This window comes from Centroberyx gerrardi, chromosome 8, assembly GCF_048128805.1.
Source record: "Centroberyx gerrardi isolate f3 chromosome 8, fCenGer3.hap1.cur.20231027, whole genome shotgun sequence".
NCBI classification, from domain to species: Eukaryota; Metazoa; Chordata; class Actinopteri; order Beryciformes; family Berycidae; genus Centroberyx; species Centroberyx gerrardi.
Window position 1 is genome coordinate 5513676 of NC_136004.1, and position 26804 is coordinate 5540479.

The following is a 26804-nucleotide window of genomic DNA, read 5'->3' on the forward strand; positions in this document are numbered from 1 at the left end:
CTCGCCTAGAGCCCGGTGAGGTCTACGATAGCCTTGATGAAGATGGTGTCGTCGCGTATGTAGGAGTTTTTAGAGTCCAGCTTGGAGAGCGGACAGAAGAGCGGGCAGCCGCTGGCGATGTTCATGTCGCTGACGGGCCTCTGGAAGGACGAGGAGGAGATGTCGGGCCGGAAGGCGTCGATTATGTGCTCCCGGTTGTTCTGGTCGAGCAGCATGAGGGTGACCTGGGCACAGATGTTAGGAGCATCTAGCCTTACATCCGCTCTGATGGCAAAACCTGGAGCTGACCCGCTAATGCATTTCCAGGCTATGGCATGCTATTCACAAGGCAGTTACAGCAAGACTGACTGAGTGATATGGAGACTGTCAAAAGAGCTGTAGTACTTATAATTCAGTGTATTCAAAATGAAAAATAAATCAATAAATACAGCAAATCAAAGAAAAAAAAAGGTAGGGATGTTATGTTCAACTACCAAAAATAAATTAAAGATCATATAAAAATCAAAAAATAAAATAATATAAAATCTAAAATAAAATGAAATGAAAAAATAGTGCTTGTGGATTCCAAAGTCATCTATGATGTATGATCTGCTGATGATAAAGCTGCCCAAAGAGCGGCCTGCAGGCCAAATTTAGCTGCCAGCAAAAAGATTTTGGCCGTCCACAGTGTCTCAAAGAGTATAAAATATGCATACGTATTTCATCAATTTTGACTCAAATGATTAACATATGTGAGAGGATTAAGATTAACATTAAGAAGTTATTAAAGAGCATATTAATTATGTATAACCTAGGAGACTATTTTTGACCTGTCACATTTCAAAATAATCGTCAGTGTCCAATGGGATTATTTTTGGCTTGCAGTTTGGGGGCCGCTGGTCAGTGAGATTTACCTTCTGATTGAACGGCCACTTGAGGAGCGCGTCGCTGTGCCCTCTCATCACCACGAAGAACAGAGACAGGTGGGTGCCGCGGCCCGTCCCGTCACCGTTCAGGTAGATCCGTAAACACATCTTGTAGCCGTATTTACTGGTGTAAAAGGCTGGAAAAGATGAGACAGGCAAACAGCGGCGTGATGTATATCATTCACTGCCATGTAGGCTTGGGCCGATATTCAATATTATCGAATATCGCAATATTTCGTAAACATTGTGATATTTCCCGCGATATCGAAAATCTACTAGTGGTGGGATAGTAAAAAAACAAAAATAATCATACTTGAAGTGAAAAATTTGTCTTTTTAATTCAAGTGGGTTCCCTTTTGCACAATCAGTTTTTCTGGAAATAGCAGCAATGAGCAAATTACACCAAATGGCCATTGTTTCCTCCAATGCTTGAATAGTAAGATCAAATTTCTAGGCTGTTTATAATAATAATAACTATTACTAGAAATGTGATGTAATTTGGAAGAAATTAAATAAAATACCCGCCCCAAAAAACACAGAGACAAAAAAACTATTGCGATAATATAGTATATCGCGATATTTTGGCAGGACGGTATTGTGATATTAAATTTTGGATATTGCCCAAGCCTATTGACATGCAAGAGTGGATATCCTTAATCAGACAGATGGCTCCTGATAATAAAATAACCAGATGGGCAATCATGTGCAATAGAGGGCCGAGAGTCTGCAGGTTTTCATTCCAATCTAAGACTACAGCAAGTGATTTCACCGTGTAGCACACCTTCAACCAGAGAGGAGGAACTACTTAGTGAAATCACCTGCTGTAGTGTTTGGCTGGAATGAAAACCTGCATGCTCTCGGCCCTCCATGGCACATGACTGCCCAGCCATCTGTAACTGAGCTGCTAGTATTCGTATGAAGTTGTTACCAGGCGAGAACATAGCAGGGGCCCGGCCAGCCACGGCGTCCTGCCTCTTCTTGGTGAAGTCGGAGATCTTCCAGACGAAGATGCCGTCGAACGTGGCCGCGGACATCTCCCTCATCTTCCCCTCCATCTCCACGATGGACAGGTCCCTCAGGCCCACGGTCCTCTCCAGCTGGCGAACCTGCAGCGCAGCAACACACCGGGGTTAACACTGGAAGAACGCCACACCCGCTGTTACTGGTTTGTTGCTGACGTCTACAAACCAAGTTTAGACTGATGATTATCGAAGATATTCAAGACGTAAAGTGTTATATTTAACTTTATTTAATACCTTTTAAGGCCTTGAGTTTAGATAATGTGAGGCAATGATAAAGACTTTTTCAGGAGGTGCAGACACCCTGTGTACGGTGACACAAGGCACACACCGGTTCAAGCTTTCAACAAGAGTGTCTGTGAGCTAAATATAGAAGATAATGGGGTAAAAATAGGCTTTCCAGATTCATTTGGATACATTTCCGCAATCATTTGGATACAAAACATTGGGATTATGTGGCACTAGCCGTTGATGGTCACTTTATGCCCTTTTGGGAACTCTAGACAACCAGGTCCCATTCATTTAAAAACTGTTCGAGAGAAAGTGGAGATGGAACTTCTGGTGCTGCAACAACCCAATTTCCCCACTGGGATCATTAAAGTTTAATCTCATTTAATAAGTAAATCACAGATGGACTGCAGAGATCTCTCCACCTTGTTGTTGAGGATCTCGATCTTGTCCTGGTCCAGGCGGTGCTGGCGGTTGTAGGCCTCCATGGTGGTGCAGGAGCGCTCCATCTCGCGGTTGAGGACGCACACGATGTTCTCGAAGGTGCCCACCTTGAGCTCCAGCTCCTGGCAGCGCCGGCTCAGCTCGGCCACCTTGGTCTTCTCGCTGTGCAGCTGCAGCTCCAGGGCGGCGCCCACGGCGCTGGGCAGCGGCGTGAAGGAGGTGGCGAGCACCGGGGCGCAGGCACCCTGCACGGGAGCCGCGCCCGCCCCGCCCGCCCCACCGCCCAGCTGACTCAGCTTCAGCTCCAGGTCCCTGAGTGACTGGTGGAGCTCCTGCAGCTTGTGGCTGGCCACCTCCAGGCTCTGGGGCTGCAGGCTCTCCAGGCTCACCTTGATGCCCATGATGAAGTGCAGGAGCAGGTTCAGGTGCTCGTAGGAGCATGCTCGCTCGTGGTCGTGGATCTTCTCTTTCTCCACCTTGGGGCAAAAAGGAGACAGAAGCAGAACAGAAAGGTAAGATGAAACTTTAATGATCTGCGTTGGGAAACTGTGTCATTGAAGCAGGAAATACTAATAAGACACAAAGAAAAATGTAATAGAAATAAGAATTTAGCAAATGAGGGTTATATAAATGGAGGCTTTATATTCTACAACACAGTATTAATTTACAGCTGTGTAGCAACTGACAATGTAATAACTGTCAGATAATGTAAGAACTTATCAAAATGTAATAAAATTTCACTCTACATGGGTCAAAAAGGTTAAAAAAAAAAAAAAAGACATTGTAATTTTTTATTGTATTTATTTCCTGATCATGTGATGCATTATTACTGGGAAACGGGAAATATTACATAATTGGGAGTGTAACTTCTTAATCATCAAAACATTAGTTGAAAGTTGTTATTTCTTATCTGGCAACTTTGAATATTTTCTAGCCAAGTTAGTAAATTAGTAAACAGTTATTACATTAACAGTTGTTCCACATGTAGCAACTTATGACAAAAATGTCTACTTACAGACATATCGCAGCCAACAACATGAAATCTGCATGGCGCTTTAAATTTACTGCAGAACTTAATATGGTCCACATACTGAAAAAAAAAGAAAAGAAAAAAAAAAAGGTAATGATCTATGACAAAATATGTTGCAACATTTGATCCCAAGCAAGTGAATGGTAAACAAGCTAAATCCGTGCTAACATTATACAAATCACACAGAATTTTGAGATATGGGCCATACCTTTTCTCTTGGAATCTTTTTCTTTGCGCAACCTTCACAAATCATTGGGTACTTTGGACAAATTTCATCGTGAGCCTAAAAAACAGAAAGAAAGATCATCATAACAGTTTGAAATATCTCATCTCAGGGCAAATAAATACAAAACACAAAGTAACACAAACAAAAAGTATTCATCCCCCTTGACTATTTGCACATTTTCTTGTGCTGCAAAACTTGTTCAAAACAGGTTTTTTTTGTGATTTTTTTAATGAAATCTATCCAAGGAAATATTGTCTATCCATGTGGGATGGTAAGTAAAGAAATATATGTCAAAGAATAAAATATAAAAAACAGAATATCAATATATCCCTATACCATGTCAGCCTGTATGTACTTATGTTACTCCGTTAGCCGTGTCCCTGCATCAGCGTCTCCAAGACAGAGACGCCTCACCTTGATGTTCTTTAACAGGAAGGGTTCTTTGCAGTATTTGCAGTTGAGCGTCCTCTCCGGACATTCCCGCTCGTTGTGGCGTTCCTGCTCGTTGGCCCTCATCAGCTCTTTACAGGAGGGACAGAGGATGATCATGAAGTCGCAGTTTCCCTCATGGCTGGCCTGCAGGAGATCAACAACAAATAGTCATCAAGGAGTTTTAAATGTGCCCCAACGTCTCCGCACACTCCAATACAGATCCCTTTATCGACACATAGTCTGACATGCTGAATGACTGAATTTTTGATGAATGAAAGTGCAATATACCAATAAGCATATACATAAGTTACATGACTTATTTTCCTTGTGGTCCTCGAATCATGTGGCAAGTAAGCGGGTAGAAAACGCTTAGAAAACCAAACTACTGCTTTAGTCCTTTTGTATTTTGCTCAAGACCCATTTTACCAAATATCTGTTGAAGCTTGAAAACGCTCTACAGTAGAAATTGATTTTATTTCATTGGCCAGTTCGTTTGTGTATTGAAGAAGGGCAGGAAACTTCACATTTCCATCTTTAACATTTCCACCTGTTGTAGGCTTGGTGCCAATAGGTCAAAAAAAAAAAAAAAAAAAAAAAAAAAAGAGAAAACCATTTTTCCAGGGAATTCAAAATGATGCAAAATCCAATAAGATGTACATTGATGGTCCTCAAGGCAAAAAAAAAATTGTAGCACAATGATACCTAGATGTGTGCACCGGACTTCATGTCAATTGAAATTACAGGTAGAACTTGCCTCTATGGCTGGTTGAAAATTTTGACCAACAATGTTGTGGCGCCCCCTTGAGCCAATCAGTGTGATTTTGTAATTTAATATCATAATACTGTCCCGCCAAAACATTGTGATATACGATATTATCACAGCGGGGGGGTGGGGGGGGGTTGTGTTTTTTTTGTTTTTTTTGATCTTATTTCTTCTAAATTAATTTCTAGGCTATTAATAATAATTATTATAATTCGATACTGCAGAAAATATCACGATATGGATATTCGATAATATCAAATAGCATGGGGGCTGGTGGCTTGTGTTCACCCTGTTAAGTATTAGTCTGCACCTCGTATTCTTTGATAGTCCCCGTCCACGTGCATCCTTCATTGGGACAGACGGCTGCCAAGGCCTCCACTTCTCTCCGGGCTGCATTGTCTGGAAAAGCCTGGATGGAAAACAGAGGTTATTTTAGGTCCCCGAGTGGTGTAGCTGCTGTCACCGGCCATCTGGTTCGTGTCTTTAGTTACAGTCCGAAGGCTAGTGTTACAAGCGGCGAGGGCTTCAAGCTCTGCATCGGTTTACTCAGGATCAGGATAGTTCTACCTGTTGTCCCCCGGCTCTTATTTCTTTTCCAAAACACTTCTCCATCATATGCAGTCATTCTAGGGACGCAGGACTAGTATTTGTTCCATCTACTGTCTAGCCTGCCAAGAGTAAAATTCAGGGGGAAACACTCAATACTTACTTTTTTTTTAATGTTTGCCATGAAAATGGTCAAATTTAAAGATGTTGAAACAATACTAAGTATCGGCAGCTTCTGTCCAAAAAGATCAGTATCAACATTCAAAAACCCATATCAGCTGAACCCTAGTCTTTACCACAGGTTGTTTGTGATCTAGGAACCTTATTCTATTGCTGCACTGTGCACTCACTGTAACAGTAAGTGACTGGAAAAGGTGTCGACAAAATGCCTAAAATAAAATGTAGGGTAAATATGTACTTACACCGCCTTGTTTGAGAATGGAAGTGGGCTCCTCAAACAAGTCTTCTTTGATGCAAGCGCTGCATTTTTGTGGTCCAGAACTTAAAAGAAAAAATAATCATTCACAAAAATCACACATATTGTATTAATATAATTCAGCTACCATCTACTCTGTGATGAGACAATAGAGACTTGACATGATGTGGCAAATTACCACGTCACCATCCAAATCCTGGTAAACTATGGCTGTGGTTGGTAAGCTACTCTATTGTACTTAATCACTTTGGCAAGTAACCAACCATCATTAGGACTTCTGATTCTGTTCTACAAAGCATAATGGGCTTCTGAAAGAGTAAAGGTGTCTGGTAAAAAATTAAAAACTATCAGCCACCACTGTGTCATATAGCTGAAAACATTTGTTTCCTAACCTGGGCAAGATCATGCATCAACTCAGTGGTTCCCAAAGTGGGTGTTGAGGACATCCAGGGGTCCAGAGAAAGTAATGCCAAACTCCATTCAAGGATTTTGCAATTTAATGTTGCTTTGCTTATCAGCAACAATACATACCTGGTTGAACATGACTTTAGACCATTTATGAATGGTTAGCATCCACTCTTCAATTCGGCATATATCAGATCCACCAAGCAGCTCTTGTTTCAGTAAAATGACAACTTTTAGAATTGGTTCACCTCTTATTCCCGCAACGCTCTTCCAGCAAAATACACGGTAGTGAGCAGTATGTACCAATTTTATAAGCTGAGATAAAGTGCTGCTTGGTGGATCATCTAACGTTATATGGCGAATTTCAATCAGACCCTCACAACTCATGAAAGGAAGACCTGCATTTAACCACATTCACTTATTTGCTGAGCACTATTGAGGTGATTAATGGTTTGCATTAAACACACATCAGCTAACAAACTGTATTATTAAACCAAGGTTTTGGATGTTGAACTGACATAAAATAGCCTACTGTCAATTTCATGACAGCCAGCCACAGGCAGAGCTGTCGTGAAAGCTTGAAGACAGTTAGCAAGCGGCTACACGTTGCAGTCATGCGGCCAGGGAGTGAAAGTGAAAGCCAGGACGCCTTCCAGCTAGTTAGCTATCCCTGATACGATCCGTAATCTATTATATGAAGAGAAGGTCACGCCAAAATCTATCGGTTTAATGTTGCCTTGCTTATCGGCAAAGGTACATACCCAGTACAACATATGTTAAAAGAGTTTACCAGATATCGGGGTCTTTAAGTAAATTCGGCATACATACAACCTACCAAGCATCACTTAATTCAGTTAAATTCTCAACCTTTAGAATTGGTTTACAATGCTGGCTAACGCCCGCCACAATGTCTGTTACCGGTTGGGAGAAGACTGTAGAAATAACAGGTGCACCCATCATGCAAGTTGAGATTTTATTGAAATTAATTGCTAATTGGTCAATCACTTGTATGCCGAATTTCACAGTGGCTCCTTGCCTTTCGTTAAAGGTCTCAAGTGATGTTCTACGAGTTATATAACTTTGCCGATAAGCAAGGCAGCGTTAAATTGACAGATTTGTGAACAAGTTTGGGGAAACGTTCCTTGCTTATAGGGGCTAACGTTACCCATCTAGCTAGCTAGCTAGCAACCATGACACTACTCACCTCACAATTTTGTTGAAACAGAACGAACAAAAGCGGTGACCGCATTGGGCTTGCAAGGGCCTCCTCAGTATTTTCTGGCACGAATTGCACAAGTGTTTATCTTCGAGGTTGTTCGCTAAAATCTTCTTGGGGAAGCCCGGTTTGTTGCCTTCCAGTGAAGATGGTGGAGAAGGCTCCTGGGCAGCCATTATTCCCCCTGAACGACAATATCGGGGTACTCGGCGGGGTGTGTTCAAGACAGCCAACACAGCTGATGTGGTTTTAGCAATATTTGGCTGCTACGATTCATTGCTCTTTGACTGTAGCCCACACCACTGGCATTATGTTTGACTGTCTGTGTTAAATAACTCCGTCAACATTTGATCTACGCATACGATGCTGTGATAAGGCCAGCTGTTTTGGTGTGCTAAAATTGACAGTTGAGGATGTCTGTGTTCAGTTGTAGATTAATAGGTCTACCACTAGGGGGTGCAAGTGAAAGAGGCAAGCATCAGGAAGCAGGCTACGCTTGACAACAAGACTTGCGGCAAGCTGCAGTTAGCCAGCGTACTTCCGGAAGTAACGTGATTTTGCCTTCAAAGTAAAAGCAAAGAATTTGTCCCTCTTGAAAAAAAAACAGTTTTCTGGTATAAGTTTGGTGTTGGAGGATTTTTTATATGCATATCATACTTTTGGCTGCCCTGCCCTGTATGTATTGCACCTTGTATAGGCCCATATGACAATGTGAGAAGTGAAAAGGCCAGTTTGTATGTGTATGTGTGGAACTATTTGAATGTGAAGCAGGTCGATTCTTGAAAAGAGGACTCAGTCAACTTTCCCTGGATAAGTAAAAGGGAAAAAAGTACAATAGTGTTTTCATCTAGTACAGATCTCTACATAAATATACTTCTGTTTTCACTTGTGTACTTTGCATTATGCAAAAAAAACAACAACGCTGCAACACGCTCGTTAATACACGCTTTATTTTGAAAGTTTTAACCGGATGTCATTAAATATTGTATCTAGCTTGTCGCTGGTTCGGTAGCTGTTTTCTTTGCAAAGGAATGTCGCTGCTACATCTCTGTCGGGATGGTGGACTGTCAGATGTTCTGAGAAAAATATGTCAGCACTGCAATTGTTTGTCTCATTAACTAACCGTGAGTATTTGTGCCTGATATCACCTGGTGGAAAAGACCCAGAGTAGCTGACGTTTAATGTCATTGAACGCAGAGAGGGTGAAGCTAGGCTAATATTGGCTAGCTAGCCAAAACAGAGCCAACGGATAACGTTACCTTTTAGTCACGCTAGGTAACGAACCGGGCTGTCTCATCTTTTTGCAGCCCCTGGTGACCTTGACATATCATTTAGAGTAGTCTACCTTAACATTTTCAAGTACAGTCGATTTGAGGAAATTGTATATAACTGTTAGCCCTGAGCTAACCTAGCTAACAGCCCGGGCAGCTAACGTTAGCTAGATAACGTTAGGTGACCAAATGAATTGACCAGATCTGTCTGCATCCCTCTAGCAAGTCTAATAATGAAGGCGTGATAATGTATGATAATTTAGCTGTTTGAGGCCTTTCTGGTTGTGCCTACATCTGGAAAGTGAATGACAGTTAATTTCCCAACTGTAATTGATTGTATTTTCACAGATGATGATCAAGACAACATGGTAGTAACCTCCACCATTGACTGTGCCTTCATCTTGGACGTGAATGATTGTTAATTCCCAACTGTTACTGATTGTCTTTTCACAGATGATGCTCAAGACAACATGGTAGTAACCTCCACCATTGACTGGCGAGCAAGAACATCTGGTCAGTTATAAGAGACTAGCTGTACAATCCAGAGTAACTGGTCAATAGCAGCTGTCAAATGTTAAATTACTAATTGGCATGATCTGAAGTGCATCATATCTGTCTAAAAGCATGGACCTTTAACTTCCTCAGCCATCAGTGGTCCTGTACTCTGTTACACTTTCCATCAGTTGTTGTGTGACAAATTTTTGGGCAGAGTTTCACTATTTTATTGAGTGTTAACCGGTTAGTTGAAGCTTCGTCAAGATGTTTTCAGCTCTGAAGAAGCTGGTGGGATCTGAGCCGGGGCAGCTCAGGGACAAGAACATTCCCGCTGGCATGCAGTCTATGAACCAAAGTTTACAGAGACGCTTCGCCAAAGGGGTCCAGTATAATAGTAAGTGATCTAGCTACTCTTATCTTTTACACTGCAGGGTGTCCAAAACCTCTGGAGACACAGGGAAACCTACAGTTAAGCGAGTGTAAAGGCACTTGTCAGAAGTGAGATTCAAACCCGCACCTCCATTTAGAAACCAGAAACCCTGGAGACCACTGAGCCGTCCTGACAATTGTGGGGAAAGCAAGTGCAATAAGACAAATATATATATGGTCTTACTTATCCCTATGATTCCAGACAACACTCTGTCGATGGCATATGTTGCTTTATGCATGTATTGATCTGTGCGGGAAATAGTTTTATCAAATATGTTGCTGGGCTAGGCTGCTAGTTTATCTGTTTTATGATTAACTTCAATAAAAAAAGAGCTTCTGCGCATCTGGAAAGTCTAGAAACTGTGGAAAATTAATTTGATAGTTATCAGGTTTTGAGAAGAATTACACAAAAAAGCCTGGAAATGTAACAGAAAAAAATATTCAGCTCCCATGCCTATATGTTTACACATTCTGAGTAGTTGCAGACTTCCTCCCATTGTACATATTGTGATTTTTTTTTTTTTATAGAATAATTGTCAGCTATAGAGTGAAATTCCCTAGATAACAGTCATATTACCAAGCCACCACTGACCAATATGTTCAAATTAAGGTCTGGAAAACAAGTGTGGAACTTTGAACCCTTTATCATATCAATTTTTACTTCTTAAGCAACCACTTGACCTGTTTTATGATTAAGTTTGTAAACATTGGTTGTTGTTTTTTCCTCCTCAAGTGAAAATAGTCATCCGGGGAGACAGAAATACTGGCAAGAGTACTCTATGGCATCGACTGCAGGGCAAGAAGTTCTTGGAGGAGTACATTCCCACTCAGGAGATCCAGGCTACCAGTATCCACTGGAACTACAAAAGTAAGACTCCTGTCTCACCTCAAACATCGCCTTGAACAGCACAAGTTCTTTTGTTCTATCGTCATTGCTTTTGTTTTGATCAGCTGTATTTCACTTTTGGCCGTGTACATATTTGACGTCTACTGTTTGTGCCTCGACTGTTTATTTCAGTGGCTCCATATCAAGGTAAAAAACGAGACTGTGGATTTAGAATTAGCTTCAGCTAACCTATTTTTAGAGTAGGTGTCCTGTATTTGTGTTAGTAGCGGAGTAGCTCCATACCTAGCAAGCCTTTTCCCACCACTACTTTCCTGGCTTCAAACATCCCGCTAATTATGTTACTGTCATAGCAAGTAGATTGTCAAAACAATCACATAGTTACTACGTCCATATAGTGGCTTAAGAGCTTGTGAATGTGAATTGTTTGCTTCTGTAGTACGAAAATGTTAATGATGAAAACAACCTTCCTGTTTCTCTCAGCTACTGATGACGTGGTCAAGGTAGAGGTGTGGGACGTGGTAGACAAAGGTGAGTGTTGACACATATTCCAGTGAAAGAATGAGAGTTTCTATTGAGGCCTGCCACGCTATGAGAAGTCACCTTTTGTCAGTCTACTGTAGTTGATCGTCATAGACCTGCCGCCGTCTTTCATAACATGGAATACTTGCATGGTTGGTGTTTATTTAGAGCCACATGTCCTCAGTGTTGACGCTGTCTTTCTCGCACTTGTCTCAGGCCAAAAACACCCTCTTCCCGAAGGTGTAGGTGAGCGCCACTGTTGGTGTGCACAAAAAAACGTCTCGCTTGTGTGCCGTGGGTTTGCCCCTCCTGTTCTTGTCTTATCTGAATGCAAATATTCTCAAGGTTTGGCTGCCGCCCGGTTTGCAGCGTGGCAAAAACCTCAACGTTTGGCTGATGTGCTGCTGTAAATCAATAAAGCCTGAGTGCTTGCACTGTGTGAGCCGTGAACCGAAGCCAGCAGCTAGTCGAGTAAATGATTATGTCTGCTGAAGTCAGGCTGCAAGATGCTTTTCCATAAGGAAAGGGGCTGTGCTGCTGTGCTTGCTTTACTCATGATGGCCGAACGTAAAGCAAGAAACTGACTTGTAGATTGTCGTAGTTTCTCGGTTCGCCGAAACGTAACGCTCGTCTTCTCTCTTTCTTGCAGGCAAAGGCAAAAAGCGCGGAGAGAATTTGAAACTGGAAAATGAGCCTCAAGAGGTGATTATCACATGACCATCATGTGTTCAAAAAAACAATGGATCCTTTATGTGGGTCAGTGACGGTGTTGGCTTCAAATGGTCTCAAGGCTGTAAATTATAAACATAAGTTATCCACCTCAAAGTATTTTATGTCTTATACTTTATCATGATTAATCCAATGTTTGTCTGTAGTCAGATGAGGTGGCCTTGGATGCAGAGTTCCTGGATGTGTACAAAAACTGTAACGGGGTCATCATAATGTTTGACATCACCAAGCAGTGGTAAGAGTCCTCTGCCTGAGCCTTTAGCTTCTGTTTTGTTGTCCTTACACGGTCTAATCAATGAACTCTAATGCTACAATATGCATGGAGGGATTAGGTTGCAGTCTGTCTGCATGTAGTCATGAAGCTCAGTGCTTTCAGTGGCGGAATTTGTTTAGCTTCAAAGGCAAAATAATTGAAGCAATTTCAACATGCCGTTTTGGGCGTCCTGCCTGAGGGAATAAATAGTATATTACAAATACTAGTAAATGCTGCCACAAAAGCTATAACCTTAAACTGGCTCTAGACATACACCCCAAACTTATCAACAATCTAAGTTGCTATCCAAATTGAAAGGAATTTTTAAAAAAATGGAAAAAAATAACAGGCTAAATAAAGACCACAGCTTGAAAAATAAATTTCCAAATGGCATTTTTAATATTTTTTTTCTCTTTTTTTGTTTTTAATTCTGTTGCTTTTTTCTCTTATCTCCCCTTGTTTTGATTTATATTTGTACCTGTTAATGGCATTTCTTGTAATGTTAAACCATCTTTGTTAAACCGATGGGTTACATGAATGTAAGTGTGTACCTTGACCATGTTCAATAATTAAGTTGTAAGCAACACAAAAATGTGAAGCACATTAACACTGAGATCTATTTAAGCCCCACCAGTGAATCAAGCAAACAGAGATTCTTCACCCACGGAGGATTTACACCACAGATGTTCTGTTTCTTCCGTTTTTTGATTTTATTGTTTGCAGGACATTCAACTACATCCTGAGGGAACTGCCCAAAGTACCCACTCACGTGCCAGTGTGTGTGCTGGGAAACCACAGGGACATGGGCGAGCATCGTGTCATCCTGCCTGATGATATAAGAGACCTGATTGCTGGACTCAACAGGTCAGCACTCACAAAATGGTCAAATCTCAGATGGAGACAAAAACTTGCAGCGTTTTTGTACAAATGTACAAAAACAAATGTAAACATGTATACGAACCCTGAGCTTGAGTTGACTAGTAATAACTGTAATGTGTTGCAGACCAATGGGATCGTCCTATATCCACTATGCTGAGTCATCCATGAAGAACGGGTTTGGCTTGAAATATCTGCACAGATTTTTCAACATCCCCTTCCTGCAACTTCAGGTTATTGTTTTTAACTTCCTCATTAATCGTAATTAGTATCATTATTGTTCTATTATGATTTTGTTTTCTCAGGCTACACTGGCTTGCTCTAAAATATATTTTCAGTGTGCTTTTGTGATTATTGCCGCATTTATTTGCATAGGAGAAAATGAGATTGGAATTGCTCCATAGTTTGAGCTGGGTTATTATTCTTAAAAGCCTGCATACATACAGCATGAATATGAACGCTGGATCTCAGCTCGTGCCCAGTCATTCATGTCAGTCGTGTGTGTGTGTGTGTGTGTGTGTGTGTGTGTGTGTGTGTGTGTAGAGGGAGACCCTCCTGAGGCAGCTGGAGACCAACCAGCTGGATATGGATGCCACCCTGGAGGAACTCTGTGTGCAGCAGGAGACCGAGGATCAGAACTATGAGATGTATGCTCTCTTTTCTCTGCCAATGGAGCGTTCAGGCTGGGAACACACTGCAGACTGTAGCTATGTTTCCATCCAAATGTCAAGCGAATTTCACGCAAACGTTTTAAATGTCACAAAAAATAAAATGCAAATAATAGGTGCGTTGAAGTGAATAAATAGGTTAAATAGTCTTTCAAGAATTAATTAGTGCTGGGCAAGTTGTTATTGTTCTTTACTGTCAGCTAATTTTGGCCATGCTTTCATCAGAAGATGAAAACAAAGAAATATACTTGGCCATCATAATTTATAAAGCATACTTAAATGGAAACCCAGCTTATGAAAAGATTGGACATAACATATTTAACCCCACACAACCCCCCCAAAAAACACACACACACACACACACAAAACTAACCTTAAGGCAGAGCATTTTTATTTCCACACTTATTTGTTCCTTTTCTCAAAGGCTATTGCCGGGCTGCGTTCAGATTTTAGTGATTGACCAGCTCACACTACAGGAGGATGTTGGAAAAAAAATCAAACATGTTTGAATCATGACGGTCCTGGCTGGATCAGGAGGAACCCTCACACACCACATCACCATTTGTATGACTACCCCGAACTAGGGCAGACTCTAGTCTAGATCTTGTAAATCAGTTGCGATGGCCAAATCATGGCTGTAATCAGCCTAAAAGTCCTGCAGTGTGTGCCAAGCCTTAGTCAGATATGATAGTATTGTAGTTGAAGTGCACCGTTTGTTAACTGTTACTGTTGTGGATCCTGCAGTTTCCTGGAGAACTTGGAGTCTCGCAGCAAAGGCTACGGCTCTCCCGGTCCAGCCAACGGCCAGAGTCCCTCCTCGGGCTCCCAGTCACCCATCGTCCCTCCCAGCGGGGCGTCCACGGGCAGCTCCAGCCCCGGCACCCCTCAGCCCCCCGTCCCCTCCCAGATCCTCCCGCAGCCGCAGGCCCTGTCCACCTCCTCCCCTCCCCCTCCCCCTCCTCCTCCCCCCCCTCCACCGACCGTGGTCAGCGGGGCGGCTTCGCCCGCCGCCGAGTCGAAGCCCTCGGCCCAGTCGCCCGAGCACCTCGACCCCTCTCAGTCCTCCGGAACCTCGGCCCCCCAGAAGCGCGGCTTCATGTCCCGCTGGTTCGGTTCGTCCCCCGCCACCGAGTCTCCCACTGCTGTGGCAGGTGAGTCTCTTCTACAGCTTGTTTAAGCAATAAGCTATGAGATGTAGTGCTTTAAATGTTAAAATGGTTGCTAAGTAATACATAACTAGCAGTATAAATGGTCAGTTTTGGTCAGCGCATTCATATTATAATATCCTATCAATATTTAAATGAACTGTTATGCCACAGGTATTTGAATACAGCTTCCAGCCTGACTCAGCCAATCAGAACTGGGGATTGCAGCTATCTGATTTACAATGAATTTCTCTCACTGGCTATGTATTGAAACTAGGGCTGCTTAATACTGACAAAAAATGTACTGCATTTTTTTTCTGTGGTTATTGTGATAGGAATTAGAGGACAGTTGGACGCAGCTTTTTCTACATGATTTCCAGTGATTAAAACAAATTGTGGTTGGGGGAGGGTGAGATGCTAATGGATAAGATTTGTCAAGCTTGAATAAAGTTAAGCTTTTTCTCTGTAACTTGGTTTGTAGGCCAGCAATTCTGTACAGCAACAGAGTATCTTGTTTTGGAATCTGTCAGAATCATGCTTGAGAAAAAAAAATGCAGCTTCTTGTGATTTAGGAGTAGTCAATATTGCAATTTTTAAATGTATTATTCAGCCCTACTTGAAACTGGCCAAGTACATAGGAAGTAGTCACAAGACTCAAGGCTTAGCAGTTGAGAAATGCAGGGCGTTGAAAAAGATCCAGGCACTCCCTGGTATTGGAATTTCATGTGATTTCAATGTTTCATATGCATTTTTTCTTAATAAACAAGGCACATTGTGCTGGTGCTGCTAGACTATGAACGCTCTTTAACATTAAAAAATAATTTGAAATTAAGTTAGCTTTATTTGATCATTATCATATTCATTTGCTTCACCGTGTGGCTCTATGTTTTCCTCAGAGGGACCTCCTGCACCCGTCTGTCCTGCTAATGTCCAGAGTGTGGATGATTTTATACCAGATGAGAGACTCGACAAAAGCTTCCTGGAGGACAGTCTGCCCTCTAAGTCTAAGGTGCCTCAACCAGCGCCAGCGCATGCTGTGGACAGCGACAGGTACGATGTTTATTCATATTTCTGTGATACTCTGTTGATCCTCAGGAGGGGGGGGATGTCATCTTTTCGTCTGCCCCCCACCTTAGAAAGATCAGAGCAACAGGATCTGCTGCAGACCAGCAACTCGATGCCGGTTGGGATTCAGTCATCCCTTTTATACTTTTGCATAAATGTGCCTCTTGCTTCTGAATTATGTCTAGATATGATTTAGCTGGATTACATTTATACCTGACATTAACATGCATCTTAAGTATTAGAATTGGACTACCTGTATCCTGACAATCTATTTCTGCCTGCTGTCTGTTTGATTTGCTTCCTGGTTGGATCCCTGCAGAAATGTTTACATAGTTTACATAGTGGCTATATGTGGATTGGAGACGCATTGCTTTTACACTTTGTTGTTAATGTGGCCAGATGCGTCCCTGACCTCTTCCAGAGGTGGTTTGGCTGAACAGATCTTCTTGAGTGCATTTACACCTGGATTTAATGTGTTTTTGCTCTATTTGATTGCAATCCAAACACCTAGGATACATGTTAAAGGAGAATTCTGGCCATGGTAAATGTTAAGCCCTCTCTCCCTTAGGAAATTCCTATGTTTTTTTTTGTGGTAATTTGTAGCTGGAGGGATTTTGTCAACTGAGGTACAGCTTTACATCCCTGTCCTAATTCACCTTCTGCACGTCGAAACTCATTTGACCTCACTTTAAAGGAGACCTTTAAGGTTGGGTGGTGGTAGCCTAGAGGTTAGAGAAATGGGCTTCGAATCCCTATGGCTCTGTGCACGGGGAATCTGTAGAACTGTTTGAATGTAAAGCAGCATCATGGCACTCCCTTGACCTTCCCCAGACAAATAAAATAAATGCACTCTTGTTCTCTCTCTGTCCCAGCGATGGTGAAGGCAGAGGAAACCCCATGGTTGCCGGTTTCCAGGACGAGCTGGACCCAGATGACTCCGAGCCCCCCCTCCCCCAGCGTAAGACCCTCCCTCGCAGTAAAGATATCACTCTGACCAGTGACGAGGAGGAGGGCGAACCAGCAGCCCCTGCCATCACACTGGACCAAGACCTGGACAGTGAGCCTGAGCTGAAAAAGTGAGTCTCATACCGTGGTTCATTTTTCTACCCCACGATGCGTATTGTCACATTTTTATATTGCAATATATTGAATTTCGATATATGTCCCTACTTAAAATCTAAGAGATCAGAGGCCGAAGTCTGTGTCTGTGTTACTTTGTCCTGCTCTTGCTCTCCATCTCTTTACATTAGTCGTGTGCATTGTGATTGGATTGTGTCCAGACTATGTAGATTACTGGTCACAATTAAGATGGCCCTAGCTCAGTGGATCACAATGCAAATGCATAGCCCGACTATCATCTAGGTCTGCCAATTAATGTGTCCTGGCACAAATAACTAACTAAAAAAAATCACAAGTGTAACCACTGACATAGTTCATGAGTCTTCCTGTGGTTTCTGTGATTTTAATAAGATTAGATAAAGTGAAACTTGAACGATACCAAACAAAATAGTAACAGGATATAGCAGAGGAAAAATAAAATGTAGATAAGAATGTAGTGAATGGGTGGTTTTATTAAACATAATGCAAATAAAAATTCCAACATACTAAGAAAGATTAAGTAGAAATGTATGAAAAAAGTGCATGAAGATGTATGCTATATGTAACAAATGAGAAAAAATATGAGAATTTGAAAAAAACAAACGTTCCTTATCACCTTATTTCAGGCCTGTGGTCAATATAACAAAACCAAAGGTGGCGTCTAAAGCTCCAGAGCTCAAAGGTCCTGGCCTGCAGCTCCAGACCGCAGCGCCCATCTCCCTCACTTTAACCCCGGCCTCAGCAGAGCAGCAGCCAGCCCGACACCAAGGCAAGAAGAAGGGGAACACTCCCAAGGCCGAGGACTCCGACACGGACCCAGAGGCCCCTGTAGCCCAGCAGATGCTCTCTTTCATCATGGACGACCCCGACTTTGATTCCGAAGCGTCGGACACACCAAAAGTAACAAAGGTAAAGTAGAACCGACCCGCCATCAGCGCAGAGAGAATTCAATAGAATTTAACGTGTTTATCGAATCAAAGCATTTCCTCAAGCAATCATCGCTTTTTGTCCCCTCCGCTCTACCCAGGACGCATTCCCACTCCGGGACGAGCTGCTGTCTGACCTTTCAGACGACGACGTCCAGTTAGCCAAGGCACCGGATCCCCTGAAACCCACCGTCATCTCCTTCAAACACAAGAACGACACCGACCTGTTTGGCCTCGGCATCCAGGAGGAGGCTCCCGCAGCCAAGGACAGCAGCGAGGAGCAAGAAGGCAAGTCATGCAATATCTCTGTCTCATTCTCTCATGTTCTTCAATTCAAGACTAATCACTGAATTCAGAGTCTCAGATGCAGGCACAGTCCCTGTATTTAGAACTCACAATTATTATCCTTAGTTTCAACAGAGAGTTTTAGTGTCCCATGGTTTAAATGTTGTTTCAGAGGCTTTTACACTCCGACTAGAATAAAGATACTTTTTGCATGAAAATGGTCAATTGATGATGAAATGAATATCGGCACAAAATATCATCTATATGCAGCTTCAATTCACAAATACTGCCATTGTCCTTATCTGGAACATTCTTTTCAAGGACAGAAAACACGTGCAATTCTTTAAGAATATGTGTCTGATCCTCTTTCAGAGAAAGAAAGCAAACATTCCTCCAAAGACAAGAAGAAAAAGAAGAAGAAAAGCAAGGAGGTAATGTTGTAGTTGGTAATATTGCATAAATTCAAAGCATGTCTGGTCCGTATATGAAGCTGTTACAAAACATGTGTATCCGTCCTTCTCAGGAGGATGAAAAGAGCAAGAAGAAACACAAACACAAGAAAAAGGAAAAAGACGACACGGCAGCAGCGGTGGATGACAAAGACAAGAAGAAAAAGAAATCCCGGACCAAGAAAACAGAAGTGGACGAGCTGGAGGACTTCCTGGGCGGTGGGGCAGGATCATCCAACAGAGAGGGTGGAGATTACGAAGAACTCTAAAAAAAAAATTTAAAAACCCCGCTTTCGTTTGGAAACCGAGCCGCAGAACAGCAGCGACCCCGCGCGGTCGTTCAAAAAAAAACCTCTTGGTCTTGACTTGTTTGTGCATAAGCAGCATCTGCAAGCCATACGCAAGGTTACCGACGACACCCAGGTAAAATAACCAAGGACTCCCGGTATCTGTACGTTGCTTTTCGATCGATTGATTTTCCACATCTGCACTACTGCTGTCACTTTTCATTCTGACCAAACGGCAAGGAGACTGACATGTACTGTAGTGGCGTAAAAAGTTGCTCATGGGCGGAGCCTCAAAGGAAAACGGCCCCTTTGTACTTTGAGACTGTTGAATATATTTGCTTAATACTTTCTTTTAATTGATACACTCTCCATTCGGCTAGTGTAAATACGGTTACCATTTTTGTCTGAATGTCTGTGTGTTTGGTGTAATAATTGAGAGCATGCTCAAAGTGATGACTGACTCCATAGAGACTTCCTTAGGTGTTCATAATTGTTTTTTTTGTTGTTGTTTTTTTCCTATTCGATGATGTAAATGGTTAATGGCAGAACTTTGTGCAGCTCTAGTCTTGCGTCTGTACTCGTAAACACTAGGGAGTAATTCAGAGTGAGTTGACTGAAGAATTTTGCCCACCAGAAGGAAAGGAAATGACTTCTCACGTAACACCCAAGGTGCGAAACGGACACCAGCCACTAGCCGAATGTTGCTAAATATTGTCTGTGGCTATAATGGTCGTCCGCTCTACCAGCCACTTTGGCAGGACACTAGTCATCATTTGGATCTTATTCGAAAATCATGTGATCAGGTGATTTTGTGATTTATCCACTGGCCAAAGTAGCTGGTAGATGTTATTTCCCTTCCACAACTGAGTATAAATTGACTCCTGACTTCTCTCTCAACCCATTTCCCCCGGCTTCACCACATAGGCTACATATTCTCATTATGTTTTCTGCGGATGCCTTAAATGAGGTTATTACAAGGGAACGATGTGCCGCTATCCTCATGAACCATTTTAAGTGTTCTTACTGTAAACCGTGAAGTAGCTTCGGATGGGTCCGGAATGTTGTTCTAGCCTTTTAAATCGCTTAATTTTTGCTCCAAACATAGGCTATATCATCCATGAAGCCTATTATGAGATTGCAGTGAATCATTACATTTGTTTTGTTTTGTTTGTCTTTTGTTTTTGTCTGATTTTCATCGGACATCCAAGCACTCTACCATTATACAAGTTTTATTGAATGGCGTTAACGTGTTTCTCTGTAAGTGCAACTTTTTCCAAGATTTTCTCATCTCTTTATCCTTGTATTATTTATTGTTTTGTTTTTTGTTCAAAACTTGTCCGGTTCATGTTTCTGTGATTCGTGCTGAAATTGTCTATCCTTAACGGTTGGATTGTTCTCCCAAATACTTCATGCAGCTTTCTATGGGCAACAGCTATTTTCATTTCTTGACTTTTTTCTGTTAACCTTTCCTCCATGGTTTACTTCCACTGCTTGTAAGGAAATGTACTTGGTGATGTAAACTAGCAACATCCTCATCTAAACGTATCATGTGTTATTTTGTCAGATGCCTCGAATTGCCTGCTCCAGATACACAGAGATTAACCGAACCATGTGATAACTTCCATAATCATCTCCATCACCAAAATATATCAAACTAGTGAATGCTTTGCTGTTGATGAAAGCAAGCCTGATTAGTCTGTGTTCAAGCGCAAAGAGCATCTATTCCTCCCAACATAGGAGACAGTGTGTATTTTTAACAGATTTTATTTCCAAAAATGTCGAAATGTACGTTTTGACAACTGACAGATTTCATACCATTTCCATTTTCATCCACTTAACTGTTACATTGTGTTGGTTTACAAAGAAATTATGTTTAATATTCCAAAGTTGAAACTATGCAGCATTGATCCTGAATACTGTATGCTCCACTATTTTGTCTTTTGTCATGTGAAGAGGATAAATGCTGAAAGCACAGTTTCAAGTGAAGCATGAGACTTATATGTATAGCAAGAAAAGAATGTATAAAGTATAAATATATATATATATATTTGAAGAGGTTTGTTCCAAAATGAGATATTCTCCATGTGAGGAAAAAAAAAATCCTTTCCTAGAAGACTATTGACAGGAAAGAAAAAAACAAATATTGGAAATTATTGACCGCTTTACAAATATTAACATTTCTGAGGATGCATTCATATGCACTTTGGAAATATTGACTTGTGAACTTTTTTTTTTTTTTTTTTTTTTAAATGGATGTATAGCATTTTGGAATTAAACCCTTCATTTATTTTTCACCCCATGACATGTTCCATCTTTACACTATGTGTGAGTTTGCCTATGTTTGGTTTCTCCAATAAATGCAAACTTATTTCTTCATAGTTGGCAATTTCTTATTCCATTCTTCAGAATTTGAATGTCAAAATAGTTTTGGAAATGTTTCAAAGGGATGCATTTGTGTGTGTTGCTGTGTTTGCCACCAGGGAGCAAAAGAACCTCACTGAATAATAAGGAAAGTTAGATCTGGACTCCTTGGTAATTTCCCTCATCATTCCAGCTCATAGACAGGCCCTTCTGTATTTTCATACTGTGGATCCATTACTGTCAAATCAATGTCGTCGTAAAGTTCTTCCCCCTTACAAAGAATGACAAAAAATCACGTTATACCCATTAGTCATCCTAGTGCTTGGTATTCACTGATTCAAACAATTTTATTTATTTATTTATTTAAATATATACTTTACTATATACTTACTATTATCTTTGAAATCCATTGTGCATTAGCATTAGCAATAGCATGAAAAAGTTAGGAGTGCTTTACCTTGTTAATGTGTTTCATTTTTGCTGGGAAAGAAAACATTAAGAAGTTACTAAAGGTCCATTAGACTGTACAGTCACAAGCATTGTCCTGTTATGTGAATCAGTCATATTTATCATTGTCATTATACAGTCACTGTCATTATAGATCAATCATAAAAGAGGTATTTAGAAATTCAAATCCCATTGCAGGAGACAGTTCAGTGCCGCTTACTCTCCTGTCTTAAATAAAATCCTTTCTACCTTTTCTCCTCAGTTCTTTATACAGATCTACCATCCATAATCAAGGACACAGGAAGATTTGCAGCATCTTTTGTATTTGTAATATTTGCATCTATGATTTTACTGTTGACCTCATTGATCAGGGAGGTAGTGGAGGGTAAACCCACTTAATCTCAGTGTAACCGCTTTTTCAGGCTGACATAAACCTTTATGAGTTCACAGTAAGTACTAACTGATATGTGTTATGAGGATTGGGTCGTTGAAGAAAAACATATTAACTGACCGCCACTTTACTGTCTGAAATGTAATGTAAATGCAGCCATGTATGGATTTCCTGGTGGTGGAGCAGCAGGGCAACTTACTTCTGGAGTAACAGGAAATGAAAATGGTCAGCATGGGGAGCGGAGGCAGCAGAATCCAGCGGGCAAAGCTCCACATATAAGCACCGGAGGCTGCAGGGTTGGGGAAAATAAACTGGCATGAGATGGCCTGAATGAGGTATGGGTGTTGACAGGTGCAAGACTTGATAGTTATTATTATATTTAATAATATTTCAATCATCACATAGTGTGTTTACAGGTTTACCCTTTGCTTTTTGAGCAGCTGATAATCTCATTGTTCTGCAATATACTTGAGTTGCTGTATTAAACCTTTGTCTTGATGTCTAAGAATAAACCACTAGCAGTTATTTTTTATTCCACATGTAGACAGAATTGAGTTTTACTGTTAATCAATAGAACATTGGTAGCTTGAATTGATTTGGAATTTTAAAAAAAATGATAACCAACTTGATAGCATATTGTATAACTATTAAAATAAAGTCATTTGGCATGTCAGGAGGCCTGTAAATAATGAACAAATAAATAAGATCAACAACAATAATAATAATAATAATAATAATAATAATAATAATAATAGTAATAGTAATATAATAATAACAATAACAATAGCAGTAATAACATATTATTCCACCCTGCCAAGAATTAAATTGTATGGGAAACACTGAACACTTTTGGGGGATTTTTTTGAAAAAATTTAAAAAATTCTGAAAATGGTCAAATTTAAAGATCTTGAATGAAAAAAGTCAAATGAATAATCAGAATCAGAATCAGAATCAGGTTTATTGCCAAGTAAAGTTCACAATACAAGGAATTTGCCTTGGTATGTAGGTGCATACAATAAACATGGAGAAAAATAGGAAGTAGAAGTAAAAAGCACAACAAGTACTGTAGTCAAGTCAAGAATATAAATATAAAAAATAAAAAAACAAAAAGAGATATTTACAATACAGAATGTGAAAAAAATATATATAATAAAATAAATAAATACAGAATTAAAAAATATTATCAACAATGATAATAATATGTTATTCCACCTTCCACCCTGCCAAGAATAAAATTCTGTAGGAAACACTGAATACTTTAGGGATTTTTTTTGGAGCTGAAAATGGTCAAATTTTAAGATCTTGAATATCGGCACAAAATATATATCAGTCTAAAAATATGAATCTCGGCCTTCAAAAGCCCATATCTGTCAAACTCAGATATAGCACATTCAGACTCCAGAAAGTTGTATTTTTTTAACTTACAGCTGTGGAAGTAGCCTTCAGCCAGTTTGATGATGGTGTCGTTCCTGCCCAGCACACCGCACCAGTACACTCCCTCTCCGTGGGCCAGCTCCAGCACCGCCACAGTGAAGGAGTCCGGGTCCTGGGTCACCTCCAGTCTCCCTCCGTCCACCGGCTGGGTGTGCTGGCCGAAGGCAAGGCCCACGCAGCACCGGGTGGAGCTCTGCCTGCACCAAACCCTCGGCAGGGTCTTGTGCCTCACTTCATACGGACATGTGAGCTTCTGCAAATACACTCCCTCACATGTACCTGCACACAATGACGGAGGGGTGAATAAAGAGGTCAGTGAACTGTATGACTGGGCATGCAGGGCACGTGGACCCTGAAAGATTCTGAGTACTGCGTCCTTGTTCAATACGTTTCACAACATCTCACTAATTTTAATTGAAATGTGTAGCCAGACAGGACCCTGACACACACTTAACCTGCCTCAGGCGCTGAGCCGTAGGTCACAGTTTAGAATGATTCTGGGGCCCCAAGTGACGGCCTCTATTGATACGGAGGCCCCAACCACAGTTAAAGAAAAATTAAAGGCATACTGAGAGGATGGGGATGAAGAGCGACTCAGAGTTGGCCTGTTTTCTGTTGGACAGGTAGGTGCCGGTTAGCTTAGCTAGCTAGCTAGGTATAAGCTTTTCTTCTTCAACGAAGTTATGCTAACAACAGTATAGCTGCCAGCTCACGACACACACTAGCTCTGACCAGAACTCCAGTTACACTGACGCCCAGAAACGTCCCGAACATTCAGAAAACCCAGGCAGAAGGCAGGCTCTCTGCAGACACACACTGTCACAGACTACCAATGGACCATAAGTAATGACTGACTAGGATAATTTATGGATGAGTTTATGTTATTTCAAGGGGGAAAACGCAGCTCAGTATTCCTTTAAACTGCCACCTAGGCCCATTTATTGTATGTTTATGAGCAATGCATTTAGTGAATATCATCCAACTAAGATACAGAGCACTATATAGGCTACTTGTGCCGCAGGGGGGTCTATGTACAGACATAAACTTTTCAATAAATTTTAACTTAACACATTTTTGGTCATTCTTGTCACCTGTCACCTCACCTCCTTAAAGCCACAATCTGCAATCCAAATGTAAAAGGGAAGCCACACCACCTAGAAACTAAAGCTTGCCTTGGGGTTGGACGAATGTTTATATCACTTTCAAATTGAATGAGCTCTATACAAAAAATGGCAGTTTGTAGTAGATAAAATGAGTTTCAGATTACTTTGAACCTGTAAAAGGTTTCCATTTGTATTGGTTGTAAACAGGCTAGTTAGTGTGGGTGTGTACCAGGGGGAGGGGGGCCCTTTAGGACATGTGTGCCCAGGGGCCCTGTGGTTGGTTAATTCAGCCCTGCCACCAATATGAAAATCAATTATACTCTCAGAAAAGCATTATTTTATTTTTAAGTCCTATTCTCATATAACTTATATAAGTTTGATACTACTAACTATGATGTATAGTATGAATTTATCTCATATATAAATTAAATTAAATTGGAGTGTTTTTCCCAAAGTGACTACCTAACAGGATATATAGGATACAGTAAATGATGGTACTTTTTAAGTACTATTTAAATTTTACTTAATGTGATAGGAAGTAATTTAAAAAATTAAAACACTCTTAAACCTCAGGTGAATATGTAGCATTTTGGTACAGAACTCTTCAGTTTTAGGTCTGCTGATATGTCAAATGATGTTATTTTATTGGTAATAGAGTATATATGCTATTTCAAATTGTTTATCAGGTATACCTTTTCAAATCAATTCAAACTTCTGACATTTGCGTTCTACTAACATGTAGTAATAATAGTAATACAGTAATCTAGTAGTCTAGGCTAATGACAGGAATACTAAAATCTAAGGACATATGGAATTCATAGTATTCTCTTACATCACCACACAGCCATCTTGGTAGGAAAATAACAGATCATCGGAATAATTTAACAGGTGACTATAATCAAATGACATTCACAGCCGATGACCTGTGTATACGGAGTATCATATTGGTAGGAAATGCATGTGACATCATGGGGATACTATGAATAGAAAACTGCTGGTGGTTTATATTCTTATATATCAAGACTTATGTCTAATGAAAAACAACATTGTATAGCAGAGCAATGAATCAGTTATTTAAAATCCACAAGCTTAAACCTAGGTATGAGACAAAATAACTAATTAAAAAAAACATTTTTCCAATCATTGGCCCCAAAACCAAATACTATGTTCTAACAGCATAATCAATTCATGAGTTTTACATTTTTACATTCACAAAATCTGTAACTGCGATTTAACAGGTTTGAATGCACAATGTGGACATGATAAATGCTCTAAATTTTGCAAACACATCAAACATTTTTTACTATACCATGCCTTTGAATTGTCCATGTATTGTCTGAAGCTCTAAACACAAGGTCAGATCATCATAGGTGTACACTTACCTGCTCCAAAAAGCAATATAGAAATTAGAAGGTACATAATTTAAGTACTCAGTGTTGTTATTAGGTCTGATAATGGAGGAGAGGAAGAAGATCTGCTCTTCTGAAATGTGACAGAGAAAGTTTCAGGAAATGTGTAGCCACAGATATGTGTTGTTGCTGAAGGGTTGATTTGTATCATAATATCTTATCTTTTTTTATCTGAAAACCAGTGAAACTATAGTTACTTATATATTGAAGGAATGTTGTCATAACTCCCTATTATATACTATATATTATACTATATTAAATACTCTCTATTGTTAAACACAGGTTTAAAAAGGGTTGACTTTTAATAGACCATTTGATACCTTCAAGTGGTGTCAGAAAAATCGTAATTATGACCAACGTTATCTCACAAAGCCACACCAAATTACGGAGGTCTGGAGAAATTCTCGTCATAAAATGTGGGATATCGAGACCTTGGTGAGCCAAAGGCAATATTGGTTGGGTCTGAGTTAGAAATAGGATTCTCCCACAAGCCCCCAGAAAAGGTACGGTACTTCTGGTTTGTTTTTCTGCCTGGGTAGAACAAGTTTGACAAGTTGATAGCTTAGCTACAACGCTAGCTACTTTTCACTTTTCACGTTTTGTTATTATTTACTACCAAAAGCAATTGAATGCACGAGTTGTATTTATGAGTTGTATTTATGAATTT

The 26804-nt window shown here is 40.6% G+C and overlaps 3 protein-coding genes across 5 annotated transcripts; 1 reads left to right on the forward strand and 2 right to left on the reverse strand.

The window, feature by feature from the left end:
* Positions 1 to 5: 5 nt before the first annotated feature.
* On the reverse strand, positions 6 to 7826 carry traf2a (Tnf receptor-associated factor 2a). Of its 2 annotated transcripts, XM_071911521.1 has the most exons (11): positions 7639 to 7826; positions 6016 to 6094; positions 5358 to 5456; positions 4267 to 4428; positions 3835 to 3909; positions 3612 to 3686; positions 2986 to 3072; positions 2578 to 2772; positions 1834 to 2011; positions 894 to 1042; positions 6 to 224 (listed from the first exon to the last, which is right to left on the reverse strand). In XM_071911521.1, exons 1-11 carry the CDS (start codon positions 7824 to 7826, stop codon positions 6 to 8), a joined length of 1506 nt encoding a protein of 501 aa, XP_071767622.1. The 2 variants fall into 2 exon arrangements, with proteins under 2 accessions (XP_071767622.1, XP_078141330.1); XM_078285204.1 differs by having other exon boundaries at positions 2578 to 3072.
* An 848-nt stretch (positions 7827 to 8674) lies between these two features.
* On the forward strand, positions 8675 to 21316 carry rabl6b (RAB, member RAS oncogene family-like 6b). Of its 2 annotated transcripts, XM_078285245.1 has the most exons (17): positions 8675 to 8774; positions 9375 to 9810; positions 10579 to 10713; positions 11173 to 11220; positions 11428 to 11457; positions 11861 to 11913; positions 12087 to 12175; positions 12917 to 13057; positions 13197 to 13302; positions 13613 to 13716; positions 14482 to 14888; positions 15779 to 15932; positions 16820 to 17023; positions 17672 to 17954; positions 18073 to 18259; positions 18629 to 18687; positions 18780 to 21316. In XM_078285245.1, the coding sequence occupies exons 2-17, from the start codon at positions 9681 to 9683 to the stop codon at positions 18972 to 18974; spliced, it is 2325 nt and encodes a 774-aa protein (XP_078141371.1). In that variant the 5' UTR covers positions 8675 to 8774; positions 9375 to 9680; the 3' UTR covers positions 18975 to 21316. The 2 variants fall into 2 exon arrangements, with proteins under 2 accessions (XP_078141371.1, XP_071767623.2); XM_071911522.2 differs by lacking the exon at positions 11428 to 11457.
* Positions 21179 to 26217, reverse strand: LOC139921334 (uncharacterized). The gene is made up of 5 exons (XM_071911535.2): positions 26111 to 26217; positions 23617 to 23904; positions 22391 to 22480; positions 21811 to 21833; positions 21179 to 21624 (listed from the first exon to the last, which is right to left on the reverse strand). Exons 1-5 carry the CDS (start codon positions 26145 to 26147, stop codon positions 21538 to 21540), a joined length of 525 nt encoding a protein of 174 aa, XP_071767636.2. The 5' UTR covers positions 26148 to 26217; the 3' UTR covers positions 21179 to 21537.
* Between the last annotated feature and the right edge of the window lie 587 nt (positions 26218 to 26804).

Coding starts and splice junctions, on each gene's coding strand:
- traf2a (XM_078285204.1), bottom strand. CDS start 7,826: ATGGCTGCCCAGGAGCCTTCTCCACCATCTTCACTGGAAGGCAACAAA. Junction 6,095..7,638: donor TGTTTCAACAAAATTGTGAG/GTGAGTAGTGTC, acceptor TTTTCTTTTAAG/TTCTGGACCACAAAAATGCA. Junction 2,012..2,577: donor TCGAGATCCTCAACAACAAG/GTGGAGAGATCT, acceptor GCTGCGCTGCAG/GTTCGCCAGCTGGAGAGGAC.
- rabl6b (XM_078285245.1), top strand. CDS start 9,681: ATGTTTTCAGCTCTGAAGAAGCTGGTGGGATCTGAGCCGGGGCAGCTC. Junction 13,058..13,196: donor CTGATTGCTGGACTCAACAG/GTCAGCACTCAC, acceptor AATGTGTTGCAG/ACCAATGGGATCGTCCTATA. Junction 13,717..14,481: donor GAGGATCAGAACTATGAGAT/GTATGCTCTCTT, acceptor TGGATCCTGCAG/TTTCCTGGAGAACTTGGAGT.
- LOC139921334 (XM_071911535.2), bottom strand. CDS start 26,147: ATGTACCTTCTAATTTCTATATTGCTTTTTGGAGCAG. Junction 23,905..26,110: donor TATATTGCTTTTTGGAGCAG/GTAAGTGTACAC, acceptor CATTGTGTGCAG/GTACATGTGAGGGAGTGTAT. Junction 21,625..21,810: donor AAATGAAACACATTAACAAG/GTAAAGCACTCC, acceptor ATTCTTTGTAAG/GGGGAAGAACTTTACGACGA.